Genomic DNA, 18,852 nt, shown 5'->3' with positions numbered 1-18,852 from the left:
CTTCAATGGAATCCGCACTGCAGAACAGGGCATAATATGCATGCGCAAGAACAAACAATCATGCAGGTATACTAGTAACCAAGTAATTAAAATAAGCATATCATATGAATAACTAATGCGCCCACAGAGAATGTAACAATTGTGCAAGTAGTCGCAGAAACAAAGCAGCAACACACTAGCTAAATTAGTAACAAAATGGACCAGATATAACTCGGAATTAAGCCTCAATATATGTTAGAGGTAGTTTATAAATAAATAGTAATAAGACTAATCATGGTATGAAGGTAAGTATCAAAATATTTATTCTGCTAAAGAACCCAAACTAAGGTTAACATAAAATGACGGTCAAACAAATATTGGTGCTTAATAAGGAGATAGCAGAAAGTCAACCCATTTCCATATCCAATTCATATATGAATAAGAGGTATAATAGAACATGATAACAAAAATAATTAAGTGTCACATGTGACATACATGATGGAATAAAAAGTTGATTCCATCACTAAAGAGAATAGCCATAAGCACTTTAGAAGACAAAAAGTGAAAGATATGAAAACAAAATATCAGACAAGAGGGGAAAATGGGTTAATTAGATAGTAAAACCAGACAAGATGGCATCTACTCTATTTCAATCACATCAAAATGTGCTGTTATGGCAAGAATAATGTATTTTAATAGCTGATCATTAAGGCCTTTTGGAGATAAAAACCTTAAATAGTAGACACTTTCTCATTCCTTTTGGAGTATTCTTCTGCTTCAATTGTTCAATCGACCACTCGGTCACGCCAAAAAATGATCAACCTTACATAGAGTTTAATTAATTATAAAATGTAAAAACAATTCAAGAAATATAAAATGAAGAAGTACAAAAAATATAAACATTTTAATAACCCAATTTTTCCCCAATAAAATTGCAAAATTAAAAAAAAATAAAAATCTATATATATAATTGTCTAAGGGTTTTTCTGTCTGTCTGTCTGTCCTGGAAATCCCGCGTCTCTGATTGACCAATCAGCGACGGGCACAGCATGGCGACGATGATGTCATAAAGGTTGCCTCGACCAATCAGCGACGGGCACAGTCTGCCGCGAATTTGCCTCGACCAATCAGCGATGGGCACAGTATTGACGTAGATGTCATAATGGTTGCCATGGCGACGATGATGTCATAAAAGTTGCCTCGACCAATCAGCGACGGGCACAGTCTGCTGCGAATTCTGGAATCATCATTGTCCATATACTACGGGGACATGCATATTCTAGAATACCGGATGCGTTAGAATCGGGCCACAATCTAGTAATATAATAAATTAGGTATTGCTGCCTGTGAAATCAACTAAACTTATAAAATAGAAAAATACTGATCCCATACAGTGAACGTCAAAATGGAAAAAAAGTTGAAAAAACCTGAATTGTCATTTTTAGTCCTTGCGATTCCCAGAAAAAAAAAAACTATAAAAGCAATCAAAATTTTATAAGTATCCAAAAATATTATCAATAAAACATCAGCTTGACAAATAAAACAAAAGCTCTCAAAAAGGCCCATAAGCAGAAAAATAAAAAAAAAAGTTACTGGTGTCAGAAAATGGCAACACAAACTAATTTTTCTTTCTGAAATTCAGAATTTTGTTTTAACCACTAAAATTTTAAAAAAAACAACTTGTAGGCTTCCTATCGTCGTAAGCACAGTGACCTGGAGAATTATATTGCCGGGCATTTTTAGTTCACAATGGAAGCTGAAAAAAACCAAAACGCAATGGAAGAATTGCGTTCCTTTTTTACCACTTAACTGTAGTTGGAATTTTTTCATCATTTTTCATTCAATTAGACGGCAAAATGAATGATGTCATTTAAAACTACATCGCATTCCATGAAAAATGAAGCCCTCGTATGGCTATGAAGGCAGAAAAAAAAAGGGAGAAAAAAAATGAAAAATAGCCTTACTGGGGTTAAAGCCATTAAACAGAAGCAGCCTTCTAATCATGGCAATATTTTTTGAAAATTAGAAGGCAGTAAACCTTTGTCTTCATCCCAATTTTTCTTTCCGAAATGTTGTCACCCAAACTTTCCTGTAAAATTCTCACTAATAATATCTCCTGAGGTGTAAAATATCATTAACAACGCCAAGCATGATAGTACGATATCACATAATTAATATTCTTCATACTGCAGAGAAAGAATTAATTTAAAAAATACCTTGAATTGTAATTTTTTCTTCCATTCTTTACCTTTTTCTTTGAATTAAAGTCTTTGTTTCACTATCTTGGTGTTTGCGCTTTGAATTGATAAGCCTCCATTATAAGCGCACATTGAATAGCTTAGCTATTTCAAATAAATACAATGTGATGAGAGGAGAAAACCAGTCTGGATTTAAATGATTCATTTATAGGACAAACATGGATAATGTGCCTGCCTAACATAGCTAATCCCATCAAATTTCAGTTGCGAAAGACAATCACTATGCATAGCTTCAGCATTAACAAGCAGCGCTTACAGCAAGCTTCTACTGCAATTTTCCATGCTATTGTGTTCGGCAATTAACTATTGACAAAAATATATGTCCTTCTGGTGTACAAGCTGATAAATGTAGTAAATGAAATATAAGCTTAACTAAAAACCATGAAAAGTAAAGAAAATATATTTCTAAAGGGAAGCGAATGACAGTCTTGAAGAAATGGAATTGTGACTCACAACGAGAAGTTCTTTTTCGCAGGTCAATCATGTCAATATTCCAAAGGTCTTAGGGTGACTCTCGTTATTTCTGGAGCATTATGTTCTATAACAATCCCATGTGTTAATATTTAGACATTGATTCATCACGTAGGTTACTATTTTATATGAAGGTCAAGTGACAGCCTCGCTCAGTTGTCATGATGACAATGTATAATAGCAAATATAAACTGCATTTTACTGGAAATTAATGTTAGTCATTAAAAATAGGAATTCTTCAAGTGGAAATGAATTCTCCTTGAATTTCTTAAAAATTCATATCCATATGCATTTTTTTTGTAATTTGCTTGAACAAGGATTCAGCAAAATGGACGTCATTTGGTGAATCATAAAAGGCCATCAAAGATTAAAAACAAAAACAAAAAAACTTATACTCACCTTACTGCATTTGTCTCCTGACGCTCAACACTCGGCGAATCCTTTTATCACCGAGAGCTGAAATTCTCTTCTTGCTAGGCCAGAACTTCAGTATCTGATGAGGCCCAGGGGCGGTTCTGCACATGTGCGCGCAAAGTCATGACATCATGGTAATCACAAGCCTTATCAGAGCCAGAAGTCCTGGTCTAACATCATAAGGAGATGAGTTGAGGGCTGGAAGGGGTATGATGAAGAGCAGAGAGGCCAGAAAGCTAGTGGTAGGGTTAATATGACTTTTTTATTTTTTACATCTTATGCTCTGAGATCTTAAAAAACACAGAACATAATAAGAGATTTTCTATTTGTGGAGAAATAATTAGCTGTAAATCAAATTTCTTGGAGAAAACACACACAATCTGGAAAATTCAAATTCTGACATTCCTCCATTACTGAGAAATCAGAGTTTGAATAGACATGTACATGAGGCTGTAGAACTGAAGCCTCTGTCACTCCAGATCAATTCCGCAGCCAGTGATCATCATCTCTTGATTGACTGAGAGCTCCTTTGCCTGAAGTCACACAGAATAGAGACTGTCAGTCAGGCAGGAGGAGATGCCATTGGGTGGGGAATAAAGCTTGAGTGACAGTTCTACAGCCTCATTTGCATATCAATTCAAACACAGATTTCTCATTAACAGAAGAACAGACTAGCCATGTGAAGGTATTGCTGGACTTGTATTTCAAACTGCTACATAGGCACATAAATAATTTGAGGGATGAAATTATGACAGATTCCTTCTAATATACAGTGATTCTCCAGAGATAAGACACAGTCTTATATTATATTTTTGTCAAAAATATAGATTAGGGCTTATTTTCAGAGAGTGTCTTTTTTTTCTATGAAAAACAAACAAACTTTTATTCAAATATAATCATGTCATCACATGCACACTGTGCATACACATGTATATACACACACTGCACATATGGTAGATACCAGCCTGTCTCCCCTTCAGCTCCTCTAGACCAGTGTTTCTCAACTCCAGTTCTCAAAACCCACCAACAGGTCAAGTTTTCAGGATTTCCTTAGTATTGCACACGTTATAATTTCATCAGCTGCTCAGGCATTAATTCCATCGCCTATGCATTACTAAGGAAATCCTGAAAAAAATTACTTGTTGTTGGGTTTTGAGGACTGGAGTTGAGAAACACTGGTCTATACTGCTAAAGTTAAAGGACCTTTGGTGACATTATGGTCCCGTGACTGTGATGTCACCAAAGGTCCTTAAGTAGTAAGAGAGTACATGTCCTGGGCAATGGTCCAGTTTCACTGCCCTATTCCCAAATCTGGCCCTGACAGTAACTAGGGCTTATGTTTGGTATAGGGCTTATATTTCAAACATACTCCAAAAATCCTGTGAAGTCAAGCTAGAGCTTATTTTTGGTGTAGGTCTTATTTTTAGGGAAACATGGTACATGTACCTCCTACAGACAGAGGTCCTTCTAGTTCAGTACTTGACAAATAAGTGAGTTTACTTGTCAGCATGTGACCACTGATGTGTAAGAAGGCCGCTGAGCATACACAGTAAATTCTGGGGCCTGTTTCCAGCGCAAAGTCCTGGCCAAGAGTGAACTCTGGCCAGGACATGTAGTTCCATGGAGATGCAGAGGATTGGACAGCAAGCAGGGAGCAGCAGGAGTGTCTTGCAATGTGAGCAAAGAGGTGACCTTCTGTAGCATGAAGGCAGATGCAACTGGCTGCCATTTTGATGCAATTACATGGAGCAAATTACCAAAAATTCAATATTCTTTAGATTTTTTGCAATGTTTGAATAGAATACAATCTAACTTGAATAAATTGTGCCAACTCTCTGAACTAATAGATGAGCCTCAAACTTGCATAAATGACAATTTGTTTAAAACAAAATAATTTTGTGAACAAGTTTAAAGAAAATCTTTAAAATTAGCCAATGCACATATCTTAATAAACTGGTGAAGTTTGTGTCCATATGCTGTATTTATATTTTAATGCAGTTATTAGTATTGGTTGTCAACACAATTGACAAGCTGCCAGGATATTCACACTGTATCCTTGTGCTAACTAGTAGGTGGAAGAGAAGATTAAGTAACAATTGCAACATTCATCACTTGCAACTATGTTTAGAAAGATAACTTTGAAACATTATAAAAACAGGATGTATTTTTATATAGGTTTAAACCCCTTAAAATGGAACAATACTTAAAGAAAAAACTTTTCATGAATCAATAGTACAGGTGAATATAAGATTTTTTTTTGTAATGTATCTTATCAGAAAAATCAGGTTCCTTCCCCAACTAGTCACTTCTTCCTCTTATCCCTGCCTTCTGATCTTGCCAACCACTCTAAAAGTCCTTCTCAAATCCATCTTGCTCAGACAATGTGGGCTGCCGGCAAAGGAAGTTGTCATGAGACACAGCCCTTTATACTCTATGCAGGAGGAAAAAGGAATGAGGAGTGAGCAGGTGGGAGAAGAAACAGGCAGAGGGTGACAGAAAAATGGCTCGCTAAGAAATCTTTCACATCACACAGAGTGTGATTAAGATTAAAACAGCTCAGCATTGCTGTATGATTTCTATCATGCTTGTCTCGAAGAGCAAAAAAAGAATGAAAATAAGGAAACCCTATCTGTATACTATTTTGTGTTATTAGTCTCCTCACACCAGCTCACAGTGGACTGCAAACTAGATATAGATCTGGCAGTGGAGAAATCTGGTAAAAATGCAGGATAAAAGTCATATAGTGGCCATAAATAGTGTTATTTCACATGTACACATGGAGGACAGCTTATCCTGCAATGTTTCTTATGGGTACAGTTATCCATTAAGGATTTTTTGTTTTTATTCCTTTGTTTTTCCTCCCTTTCTTCCAAGAGTCATAACATTTTTATATTACTATCGATATAGCAATACAAAGGCTTTTTTTTGAGGAATTATTTGTAGTTTTTGACTTAGACCATTCATTTTACCAGATGAGGTATAAATAACAGGCAAAAGATTACAAGTAATGTGAAATTGTCAGAAAAACTGCGATTCTGTAATATTTTTTTTTTTTTCCTTTTGTTTTTTTCTGCATTCATTGAGTGGTAAAATTGTCTTAGTAAAGAGATTCTCCAGTTAGTATGATTATGGGCGTCAAATCTAATATTGATGATCTATACTACTCATTGTTCATCAATTGTTACGTCGCGACAACCACTTTAAACACATTTGTCAAAACTTACACTACCTCTTGGTTCAACTACACAATTTTGGTGTAAATTGACATATTTCAATTCAAGGCCTCTTTTGAGAAAATCCTTCCCCTTCCTGCAGCGTCACACTCCTTTTCAAGTGAGATGCAATGCACACAAAAAAATGGTCAAACTAAATATAGAAATTTGTACAATTATGCTTTAAAATTTGACAGATTTCATAATTTAAAAAATCACAAGATTTATTTCATCAAAGCCTATGAGGGTGATACATCAAAGACTAGTAGAGACAACAATACGGTATCCAAAGGTAAGAAGGGTTCCAAAGATGCAACATTTTTTTGCGCAATGTCAAGTTGAGCAAAAACTTTGCATCTTTTGATGTATTCATTCCGGTTTCAAGAAGCTCCACCAAAATGTGCAGAACTGGGGAGGAGCTAAAGTGGGAAAGGGTGTGTCTATGCCCACCTATCAAATTTTACAAAAATGTCAGCCTTTTTAGTCCACAATTGCTACCTCAGTCTACGTCTGGAGTAGCATTTCTGGAGAGGCAAAACAGAGGCACATGCATTTGAGAAGATGCTCCAAATTCATTGTCATGCACCTCTTAATAAATTTTGCCCATTGTACTCCAGAAAGCCCTTCATTAAGACTGGCTTATAAAATGCCAATCTAAACAAATCACCAATTTTGAGGTCAGTACTACTCTTTTTGATGTGTATTTGGAAGGGTAAATTTTATTATTTTAAGGTTAGTGCTAGTTCAATTCTGACACACTGCAGTTTTACAGATAAGGAACATTTCACCCTTTAGCAGATGGACACTACACCATGGGTCGCCATTCATTAATCAATATGTGATGCTAGTCACTACTCACGGACAGGCCGTGAGGCAGAAGAGTCAGACGTTCCGAGGTCAATACCGAAAGAGTTCCTTAGATAACCAAGGGAAAAGACAAAGGCGTAAGTCAGGTCACAGTCCAGGGTCAATAACAAAAGAGATAACAGATCAAAAGCCGAAGGACAAGACAAAAGAGTATTCAGAATATGGTCGAAAAGGTCTGGCAGCAGATCAGAACTCAGAGCAACAGAATCGGGCTAACACTCACCAAGAAGCACAAAGTACATCTGGCAGGGAGCAGGGGCAGACAGCTCAGTTATGAACCGTAGCTATGCGATTACCAGAACACTGAACACCTGCAGAAAGTCCGGCACATCCCAGTCACAGATTAGACAGCAGAGCTGTCAATAAAGGCACCAACAGCCCAGAAAGCCCATCACACAATTGGACAATCAAGCTGTCAGTCAAGATACAGACAGCTCAGGAAGACAGTTTCCACAGAACAGCATAGCAATCATTCACTGAGCGAAGGAATCGTGACACATTATTTGCCACTTTTCTTTTTAGTAATCTTGTGGATTTTGCTGTCAGTTAATGCACCAAATTCATCAAAATAGCGCACACTGTTCATGAATTTTATGTAAAGTCAAAAGTGCTCTTTTTTCTTTCTTTAACCATTTTTGTGAGTTGCCGAGCGAAAAGTTGCAAAATTCCTCACATACATAAAATCACACGAGGGGGGCATTAGAGTACATTTTTGATGAATCAGGTAAAAACATCTGGAAACCTTAAACCCTGCTCATAGTGGTGAACTAAAAAATGAAAAAAACAGGCGAACATACTGTATACAAAATTAGTTAAAAAAATATGCAAATGTAAAGACGAATTTGAGCAAACAAAGCCATGACAAAAAAATAGGTGCAAATGCAATAATGAATTGGTCCTCGCATTCCTAGCTTAATAAAAAGACATGGAACCCCAGATTTGTTGGGGGTTTCATCCATGGTAAAATCTTCAGGGGATATAAAAGTTATGATTAGACAAAAAGAATATTTGAGACAAGATGAAACTGCATGACGCAGAAGGAAGACTGTTCTCATCCTCAATCTCTGGGTACGCTATAAAGAAGAAATAATACATGTTTACTGTTATTGTCCAGTATGTTTCTGTTGATATATTTTTTATATGTTATATATCTTTTAATATGTTGCATATTTTTAATGTATTTATCCATTTTTATTATTTCTTATACTGTAGCTATGGGGTGCAAATCATCTTATTCTTGAATCTTTGAATCCATTCTAAAACAATTTTCATAGGTCTATGACTTTAAATAAAACAGCAAAAAGACATATGAGAAATGGAAAAGATTAAAAAATGCATGTACAAAACGGCACACTGGAAACATATCTCAAATCTATAGATTTTTCCAGAGGAAGTAACGTGTGAATATGGAGTCCTTATGCTGCCTTCACAAATGCATTTTTTTAAGAAATTGTAGCCAGTTGTACACACAAACTGAGAATTGTAGAAAGAACTGTAAGGTTAAGATGTCACCTGTCAATAGTGTTCCATGCCCGTCTGCACTGTTAGTTTTGTACTTTGCTGTCAGTCCAGGTATAAAGTCACTTCACCAGATTTTTTAAAGTCTATGTCTAGCTGAGAAATCTAACTTTTAGTTTTCATAAGTATCTTCTGCAACTCAGTCCAAGCAACTGCTTCTACGTTACACTAGCAGTACTGTATGCAGCAATGAGGGGTCGTCATCATTGTTGATTATTCTATACATAAAAACTAAACTTGTAAAATATTGTTTTTTAGATTTTGAGAAATAATTTAAAAAACCCCTCTATTTTGCCATATTTTCTCAGCTTTTTATATCTTGTTCTGTTCATTACTGACCTACAGTTAAGTGAGAATATTTTTAGCACATATTTATGGGCAACCAAATATGTGGGATTGAGTTAGTATGCTTGCAATATTTTTTTCATTTTTTTTACAACTTTTACTTTATTTACATTTATAAAAAGATAAAGAATCTTTCCGTAACCATATTTTCTTTTAATAGCAGAACACTGGCATACTTATGTATGGTAGAATATTTACAGCATTATGTAAAGGCACCTTTTAGGGCGTAGCACTGGTATGGCCTGGCAGACGTTTAAAAGAGCCAAACCTGTTGAACTTTATTGGATCTCAGACTTTTTCTACATTGTAGCCAATCCTATAACCGTTGATGTCAACAATAACTTTTTTGGGCTAGATATCAGATCTACTAGGAGGTCATTTCGTTCATATATGTTCATAATCAAGCTTGAACACAGAATTGAAAGGGTTAACTGAGGGGGTAGGAGACTAATCTGATCCAGGCACTTGTGATGAGAGTACACCCGTGCATTACAACCATGTTTCTACTGGTACGTAAAGGGGTTGTCAAATACACAAATTATTTTTAATCCAAAATGCTTACCTATTTAATGTCATAATCTAATTTTTTCTTTAACACACTTTAATTAAAAATGCCCTATCCTTCCCTCACTGCACTATCTGACTCATTTTAATTTATTTACTACTTTCTTCTTGATGACACTTTGGGAATCCCAGTGCATGCTGGGATACTCAAACGAAGCATCGTAGTGTGGGGGGGAGAGGCTGATTGATATCACTTGCGACAGCAGATCTGGTCTCTGTACACAGGATATTCTTACAACACGCACTGTGCTCTCTTGCTGATTTGTCTCTTCTAAACTGAGCAGGTGAGGGAGTGCACTGTCACTGTGCATAATGTACAGTGACAAGAATCTTTCTGAGCATACATAAGTATTGACAACAAATTATATCATCAAAGAGGAAATAGTAAAAAAAATAGTTAGAGAGTGTAGTGAGGGAAGAAGAGGGGATTTTTAATTAAAATGTATTATAAAAACAATTTTTTGTTTCTCACTTTCTCTTTGATGACTCTTCATTTGAGAATACTCAAACAAAGCATCATCAGGGGAAAGAGGCTGCGATCACTGCACCTACTTCTGCCCCCTCCCTGAAATGAAGCATCATCAGTGATGTCCGTTTCAGGGCCTTAACTACTAGCTACTCCCTGCAATAACTCCCTGTTTTCAATTCTGACATTTGCTCTGTAGATTATTGTTATTGCGCAATATGCACAATGACAGTGCACTCCCTCACCAATTCAGATAAAAAGAAACAAAATGTCAGGAAAGTGTACGGTTTCAGTGCGCGTTGTAAGAATACGCACAGAGATCAGATCTGTGCAACTGATATCAGCCTGTGCTCCCCGATGACGCTTCATTTGAATATCCCAGTATGCACTGGGATTCTCAAAAAAGTGTAATCAAAGAGGAAGTAGTAAATAAAATAAAATAAATCAGTTTGATAGTGTAGGGAAGGGAAGGATAGGGAATTTTTAATTAAAATGTATTAGAAAAAATATTAAAATATGACATTAAATAGATTAGCATTTAGGATTAACATTAATTTGTGTTTTGGACATCCACCTGAATTGGAAAAGTGTAGTTGTCCAGTTGCGCAGCGTGGGAGATGGCCACTCTTCATGCTTTAGGTTGCTTACTGCTGTATGCCTATTTATATATTTTACTCACTTATACCGCACCATTAATTCCACATCACTTTACAGAAATTATCATCACTGTTCTCATTGGAGATCACAATCTAAATTGCCAATCAGTATGTTTTTGGCCTATAACATGTCAGCATCCCAGCGCAAATGACAAAAATAAGCCACTCTGAAACATTGCCTGTGTGACTCAGTTGATGGAATTAGGTGAGTATAAACTTTATTTTTTTCATGGGGATGGCACAAAAGGTGGCAATATTACTTTTCAAGGGTATGTGCACATGTTAACTCTTTAGCGACCAGAAGTATTTTTGATTTAGCATTTTCATGTTTTGCTCCCCTTCTTCCCAGAGTGATAACTCTTTTATTTTTCAGTCAAAATGGCCATGGGAGGGCTTGTTTTTTTGCGGGACAAGTTGTACTTTTGAAAGACATCATTGGTTTTAACATACCATGTACTGGAAAACGGGAAAAAAAATCCAATTGCGGTGAAATTGCAAAAAAAAGTACAGTCCCATAGTTGTTTTTTTTTTAAACCATGTTCACTAACTGCTGAAACTAACCTGCCATTATGATTCTCCAGGTCATTACGAGTCCATAGACACCAAACATGTCTAGGTTCTTTTTTAGTTAAGTGGTGGAAAAAAAAAATCAAAGTTTAAAAAAAAAAAAAAAAAATGTGCCACTTTCCAATACCCGTTGCATCTCCGTTTTTCATGATCTCGGGGCTTATTTTTTTGGCATGCATAATATTTTGGTGCAGATACGATCTTTTGATCGCCCGTTATTGCATTTTAATGCAATGTTGCGGCGACCAAAAAAGACGTAATTTTGCGTTTAGACATTTTTTTCTCATTACGCCATTTAACAATCAGGTAAAAAAAATTTTATATTGACAGATCAAGCCATTTTGAACGCAACATTACCAAATATGTGTATGTTTGATTTTTTAATATTGTTTTTATTTTGAATGGGGTGAAAGAAAGGGGGGTGATTTGAAATTTTATATTTTTTTACTTTATAAATATTTTTAAAAACTTTTTTTTAACTTTTGGCATGCTTCAATAGTGTCCATGGGAGACTAGAAGCTGCCATATCCTGACTGGCTCTGCTACATACAGGCGATGATCAGATCACCTGTATGTAATGTAGCAGAATTGCTCACTTGCTATGAATACAGACTACCGGTCAGCATTCATAGCAATCTGGCAGTGACAATCATAGAGTTCTGATGCAGACCTCTGGTTATGCCAACCCATCGGTGACCTGTGACCATATGATGGGTCACCGATGGGCAGGATTTCTGGCGTGCTTGACGGAAAAGTGCATTAAATGCTGCTGTCAGAGATTGACAGAGGCATTTAACTAGTTATCAGCCGCGGGTGGATCGCGATTCCACCCACAGCTGTTAGAGGCACATGTCAGCTATTCAAAACAGCTGACATGTGCTGGAAAAAATACCGGAGCCAACATCAATGGGAGGTAGTCCAATATCGGTGTAATATTATGCCCGATGTCGGAAAGGGGTTAAAAATTTGCCAACATTTCTGCACCAGCATAAAATATTTATGCTGAATTATCTACTTACATTTTTCCCATTCATTGGAATAAGTAAAACATGCTACAAAAGTGCTGAAAGAATTTACTTGCTACAGATTTGAAACTCCTTCATATCTTCAAGTGTGCAAGTAGAAAATGAACAAAGTGTGCAAGAAACTTCAAGCATCTCATTCATTTTGCTGGTGCTAGGAAATGCTTCAGTTTTCTTGGCAAAACTGCATGGAAAAATACAACAAAAAACAGCACATATATAAGGGGTACTGGGAGAACCCCATCTCAATCAGAATGTTTGCCCACTGAAAATAAATAAACTAATACATACTTCTTGCTCCAGCGGTGTTGTCACTCTCATTCCGGGGGCTAACAGTCGGTTATTATGAAACATAAGCCCTGCACCCAATCAGTGCTGGCGTTACTGTCCCCCCTTAGGGCGTATTAGTAATCAAGAGAAAGTGAGCGGCCACCTTAAAATTTGTCAAAAGAACACCATTTGGGTATAAATAAAATCAATAAAATCCATTGGTACATCGGCATATAGGTTAGGTTACTAGATGGTTTTCCCAAAGTACAAGAATAATAACACAAAACGAAGCCCATTGGTAATTTCAATAATTCTACATTTAAACCGCAGCAAATAGACAGGAGGGTGCTGTTACTTACAGCTTTCAATTTCTAATGTGCAGTTTTGTTCATCGAGGGGATATCTCCTTAGGTCCATCATGCATGCAGCAGTGGTAGTAATCCTAAAAGAAAAATGACATAAATTGTAAATTATTATATTCATAGTTTGATACATCTATTGCCAATAAAATATGATCATTATTCCGTATCTGAAGTAAAATAACACTTTGTATTAGTTTATCACAGTAACACAGGAAAAGCAAAAACCTATGGGAGTGATTATTATATTGACAGCAAAATCAACTGGTCAACGCATACATGTTCTATCAAACAGGTCAACGTGATCCAAACTTGACTCTCATTATGTGAAGAGCCGAAGTAAAACCTAGAAGACAACACTATGATGAAAACTTGAAATAATTAAAGTTGGAGATATTTGCTCAGACATCTCTATAAAACAGACAAGTTAATTAAAACCTTATTAAATAGTGCTTGGCGAGACAGATTGCTACATAACTGACCAAAAACATTCATCGTAGTCCAAATAAGACATCTCAAAAGATAATTAGATCAATTCCGCACAGGACCTCATATGAAGATTGTTTTCTATCTCTGACATCAAAATATTGACAACATTGAACTGCAATTATTATTTGAAATCTGGGTGTATCATTTAGGAAAAACAAAATTTTTGGAATATAGTTGGTTAGTGCCTAAAGCATAAATGTACTTTTATAAGTTTGAAATGTCATAAAGATAAAGTAGAACATCAGATGCTGAGAGATCACTTTATGATAACAGAAAGCAGGAGAAGTGCTCAGTCATGCAATGAAAAATGACTCCATAAACTTTCAATACAGTTCATCCAAGGGCCTTGACGGAGTACCATACTCCATTTTTTAGCAATCAGTGGGGTCTCAGTCCCCAGATAAAAGCCAATCAAAACTTTCTCTGACAAATCCAAGAGAACTAATTAAAAACCCGGAAGGATCCAAGATATGCCAACAATGTCCACACAATGTCCGTTTCATAACGTGGGAGAAACTTAATTCTGGCTGTTCTTATCCATAAAAAGCAAAATGTGATCAAAAGAAGACAAAGCACAACACGACATGATATTTGTAGGACCTAGAAAGCACAAAAAACGACCAGTATGCCAAGTTGAGGATAATGGGGCACAGATGTAAGGGGTTACAAAGACTGGTATACGCCCCTACCCCTTTAAGCACGCCCCGGTTCTTAGTGTAGTGAGAGTGTGACCGTTCTATGTAAATGTGCTCTCAATCTGCTATGTACATAGTGTTTTCTAACCGTTTGCTGCTATATGAATGTTTTGTAGTACTATGTATTGTTTCTTCATAGATATCTAGGGACAATGTAGTACCTAAGTCCACTAGATGAGGAAATATTACTGTACATATTTCACTAATAGGTGATGACATAGTGATGACTTCCTTGGTCTAGCTACCACAGATGATAAGAATGGACACTGGACAGGGGCAGTACAAATCTTTAAGTGCATATCATATTGTTTATGAGATAAGCATTTAAAAGGGTTGGCCACTACTCGAACAACCCCTTCTCAATTCCTATGTTTGCCCTCAGTAAAATTATAACACTTATACTCATCTCAAGTACAGGAGTGGTTCAAGCGGTGTTGGCACTGGTTCTGCCTCACGCACTCCCTGTGGCCAATCTGCGCTGGATTAGTCTCTCACATATCACATGCATCTGGAGGAAGTAAGAAAGCAGCATAATTTGAGGTTATCCCTGGTAGAACCAGTGCCGACACTGCAGGATCGGCACTCACTGAAGGTGAGTATAGGCATTGTTATTTTACAAGGGGGAAACCGGAGGATTAAGAAGGGGTTATCCAATGAATGGCTAAGTGGCTAAAGCTAAGTAAAAATATATGTTACTTGAAGACAACATCTTTTTAGTCACTATGGCTACTACACTCTATATAAATGCATCAATAATATTTTTAGAGATACACTGTCACTAGGTTTAGAGGCAGACACCCTATTTCTAATGATGTGTTATTTACAGGGCTTTTTTATGTAGTCTTGATAACACATTTTTTCTCTATTAAAATGTGGCGCCCCTAGGGGTATTTGCCACAAAAATAGTTATTGACACCAAAAACAAATATTAAAATAGCAAGACTGCACTACCATCTCCGGCCAGAAAGGGGGAGCTCCAGAGACTCCCCTTGATCTATTCTGGTCTGAGAAAAGGACGGGCAGTTGGGCTGAGGAGCTGAAAGCGAGAGGTCGTATAACTGAACTCCTAACAGCCCTATGACGGATTATAGGCCCGTAATACCCATAGTAGGAGAAGACGAGTAGAGAAAAAGGACATTGTGAGAACCGGTTAGCAATAATCACTAGCTACCCATAATAGGCGCAGAGACGGATACCGGATCCGTGGCTATATTCATTATATATAATACAGCAACCGGAAGGACGTGAGGTGATATCGGCTTCACCAGGGTAAGACGCAGCAACAGACACAGAGTTTAGCGGTACTCCCAGAGGGGGTAAGCCGACAAAAAGGACTCGGGTTGTCCGTCGAACCAGAGCATAGAAGAGACAGATTGGGCCGGTAGCCAGTTCACATTCAGCAGCAGGGCCATACAGAAACTGCACATAATAAGAGGTGGAAATCCTAACAGGGTCAAAGTAATTTCAGAGTTCTTATACAGACTCCGGTGACAGTGTTGGTCACAAATCCCTTTTTGTTGAAGTAAACTGGTTAAACGTTTCAGCGCCTCAGTCTTTCATTTGGACAATAGCCATCGATCTAGGGTCGGGGTCATCACAGCTGAGAGGACCTGCTGCTGATCAAGTAAGTGTCTGTTCCTTCATGACATCCCTTACACTGTGCATCGCCTGAGGCCACAGCACCGGGTCAAGCCACTAGTGACATCCCCCTCAAGAGACGGACCTCATTGATCTGGTGCTGGGTACCTTGGTCTCCCGGGCGTCACAACTGGCGTCACGAACAGGATTGGGCCAGCCCGTACACCGGGTATTGTGTGCCGTAATTGGAGTCTGAAACTGTGAAAATTTGGATGAAAAATCTTGGAAATTGACTTTGTTAAAGAAAATCCCATTCCCCATTGAAAACTATTGAAAGTGACTTTTCTCCATTGGTTATAATGGGGTAAAAATGGCTGCCATCCCCTGAAGTAATCATCTCTAGTGTTGAGCATTCCAATACCGCAAGTATCGGGTATCGGCCGATACTTGCGGGTATCGGAATTCCGATACCAAGATCCGATACTTTTGTGGTATCGGGAATCGGTATCAGGATTAATATCAATGTGTAAAATAAAGAATTAAAATAAAAAATAGGGATATACTCACCTCTCCGGCGGCTCCTGGACTTTACCGCCGTAACCGGGAGCCGTTGTACCTAAGAATGCGCGCTTGAAGGGCCTTAGATGAGGTCACTGCGCTCTGATTGGTCCGTAGCGGTCGCGTGACCGCTACGCGACCAATCACAAAGCAGTGACGTCACCTAAGGTCTTTCAAGCGCTTGAAATACCTTAGAAGACGTCACTGCTTTGTGATTGGTCGCGTAGCGGTCATGCGACCGCTACGCAACCAATCAGAAGCTGCGGACGCCTTCTAAGGTATTTCAAGCGCTTGAAAGACCTTAGGTGACGTCACTGCTTTGTGATTGGTCGTGTAGCGGTCACGCGACCGCTACGGACCAATCAGAGCGCAGTGACCTCATCTAAGGCCCTTCAAGCGCGCATTCTTAGGTACAACGGCTCCCGGTTACGGCGGTAAAGTCCAGGCTGCATCGGAGGGTGAGTATATCCCTATTTTTTATTTTAATTCTTTCTTTTACACATTGATATGGATCCCAGGGCCTGAAGGAGAGTTTCCTCTCCTTCAGACCCTGGGAACCATACAGGATACCGTCCGATACTTGGTGTCCCATTGACTTGTATTGGTATCGGGTATCGGTATCGGATTAGATCCGATACTTTGCCGGTATCGGCCGATACTTTCCGATACCGATACTTTCAAGTATCGGACGGTATTGCACAACACTATTCATCTCATAACTGTCAGGCACAAAACTGTTAATCGAGCTACGTCATTACCCAAGCCCCAGTCTAACTGAAAAACTTCAAAATCCACCATCACAGAGCATGCGGCAGTTAGAGGCAGCAGGGGGCGTGTCATTGTCATCCTGCTGCACAGAGGAACAAATCTACATTATCTAGACGGAAGCTTGGACCGGAGGGGTCTGGATTAACTAAGGGGGTACAGTATGTCGCAGCACGGAGACGCCGCAGCACCCGGCGACGCTAATGCAGCTGAAAGACAGAGTGTCAATAGAGAGCCTGGCAGCGCAGCAGTGCAAGGAGTGGTGCCCATCATGCCGGTGTTGATGCCATATACCCCGGGTGGCCCGTGGCTTCCAATGTATGAAGGTGAACCTAATACCCTTGACGGTTTCAGGGAAAAGATGCTGGCTCATTTTGACATGTTCCCCGTGGGTGAAGCTCAGCGTGTTAGTCTCCTGGTGATGCAGTTAAGTGGCCATGCTAAGCGAGAAGTCACGGCATGGGCAACTGATCTAAAAGGTACTGTTGAACGCATATTTGCTGGATTAAAAGCTACATTTGAAACCACTAGCAGCAGCAAAGCTATAGTACGATTCTTTAATTGCAAACAAAAAGCTAATGAGGGCGTGAGAGATTTTGCCTTAAACTTGCAGGAAGCCCTTAAATCACTTACACTGGCTGAACCCATTTTTAACACAGGAGCCGATAAACTACTAAGAGATCAATTTATTGAGGGACTCTACACCCCTTCTCACCGGGGGCATGTGAGCATGCTTGTTTTTAAGAACCCTGAATTGACATTTGCCCAATTAAAGGAGAGCGCTATACATCTCCAGCTGGCAGAGGCACCTCGGGATCAGGATCTCACACAACCCATGGCAGATGCACTTCAGCAACGGGGAATACCAGTGACATCAGTTACGTCCGGTGCCAGTGCCAAGTCTCTGGGGACCATTACTAATGAGGCTCTTCAGCAAAAGCTTGACTCTTTAACTGATGTTGTTGCTTCAATGGCTAAAACCATGCAGGAGATGAGAGAACCCAAGATGGAGTTGGCAAACCGTAGAGAGGATGTTCCATGGATGAGGTCCCGGAGATACCTGACATGGAGAGGACAACCCCGTGACCGCTACCAACCGGTTGCCAGCAGCCAGGCCACTTTGCACAAAATTGTGATTTAAACGGGAATCCCCTGGGAATGCGGGCCGCTTCGCATGAATGAATTTTCAAGGCCCAACACCCTGGCACGACAGGTACATCGGAGGACGACCCATCATCCCTATCGTGCTGGACGGAATTCCCCTCAACGCTTTGCTGGATACAGGTTCCCAAATTTCATCTATACCATATATCCTTTATAAGAGGTACTGGGCTGAGGTAGATATTGATAAAGGACCCTGTGATGTTGAACTAGATATATGGGCCAGTAATGGTAAGTTGGTACCGAAACTAGGATTCAGGGAGATGACCATAAAGATAGGAAAAGCAGAATTGGAGAAACAGGGTATAATTGTCGTTGATGTCGACCGACAGAACTGTGAACCAACTGTATTGATAGGAATGAATGTGTTAGAGAACTGCTTTTCCGAAGTTATTTCTGTCTTACAACAAATTGCTGAAACTGCCCGATCCTGTCAGCAGAGAGTTCTCCGGAGGGAAATAAAAGTATTAATGTTAAGGCAACAGATAGAAGTTGCAGGTGGAGAAATCGGCAGTGTGAGGGTGAGTGATCAAACGTCTGTTGTAATCCCACCAAAAACAGAAATGCTGTTATGGTGTAGAGCGGCCATTGGTACTAAAGGACGAGACTATCAAGCCTTAATAGAACCAGCGTACACC

The 18,852-nt window shown here is 38.7% G+C and overlaps 1 protein-coding gene across 1 annotated transcript in view; it reads right to left on the bottom strand.

Moving 5' to 3' along the window:
* The window catches only part of GABRB2 (gamma-aminobutyric acid type A receptor subunit beta2), a 528,104-nt gene that overhangs the window by 125,324 nt on the left and 383,928 nt on the right, over window positions 1-18,852 (bottom strand). Inside the window, exon 5 of the mRNA XM_077266112.1 lies at window positions 12,969-13,051. Coding sequence (XP_077122227.1) covers window positions 12,969-13,051 — 83 coding nt within the window. The remainder of the gene's footprint in view (window positions 1-12,968; window positions 13,052-18,852) is intronic.

The sequence above is a fragment of the Ranitomeya variabilis genome, chromosome 5, assembly GCF_051348905.1.
Source record: "Ranitomeya variabilis isolate aRanVar5 chromosome 5, aRanVar5.hap1, whole genome shotgun sequence".
In the NCBI taxonomy this organism is placed as follows: domain Eukaryota; kingdom Metazoa; phylum Chordata; class Amphibia; order Anura; family Dendrobatidae; genus Ranitomeya; species Ranitomeya variabilis.
This window is presented reverse-complemented; position numbering and strand designations above follow the sequence as displayed.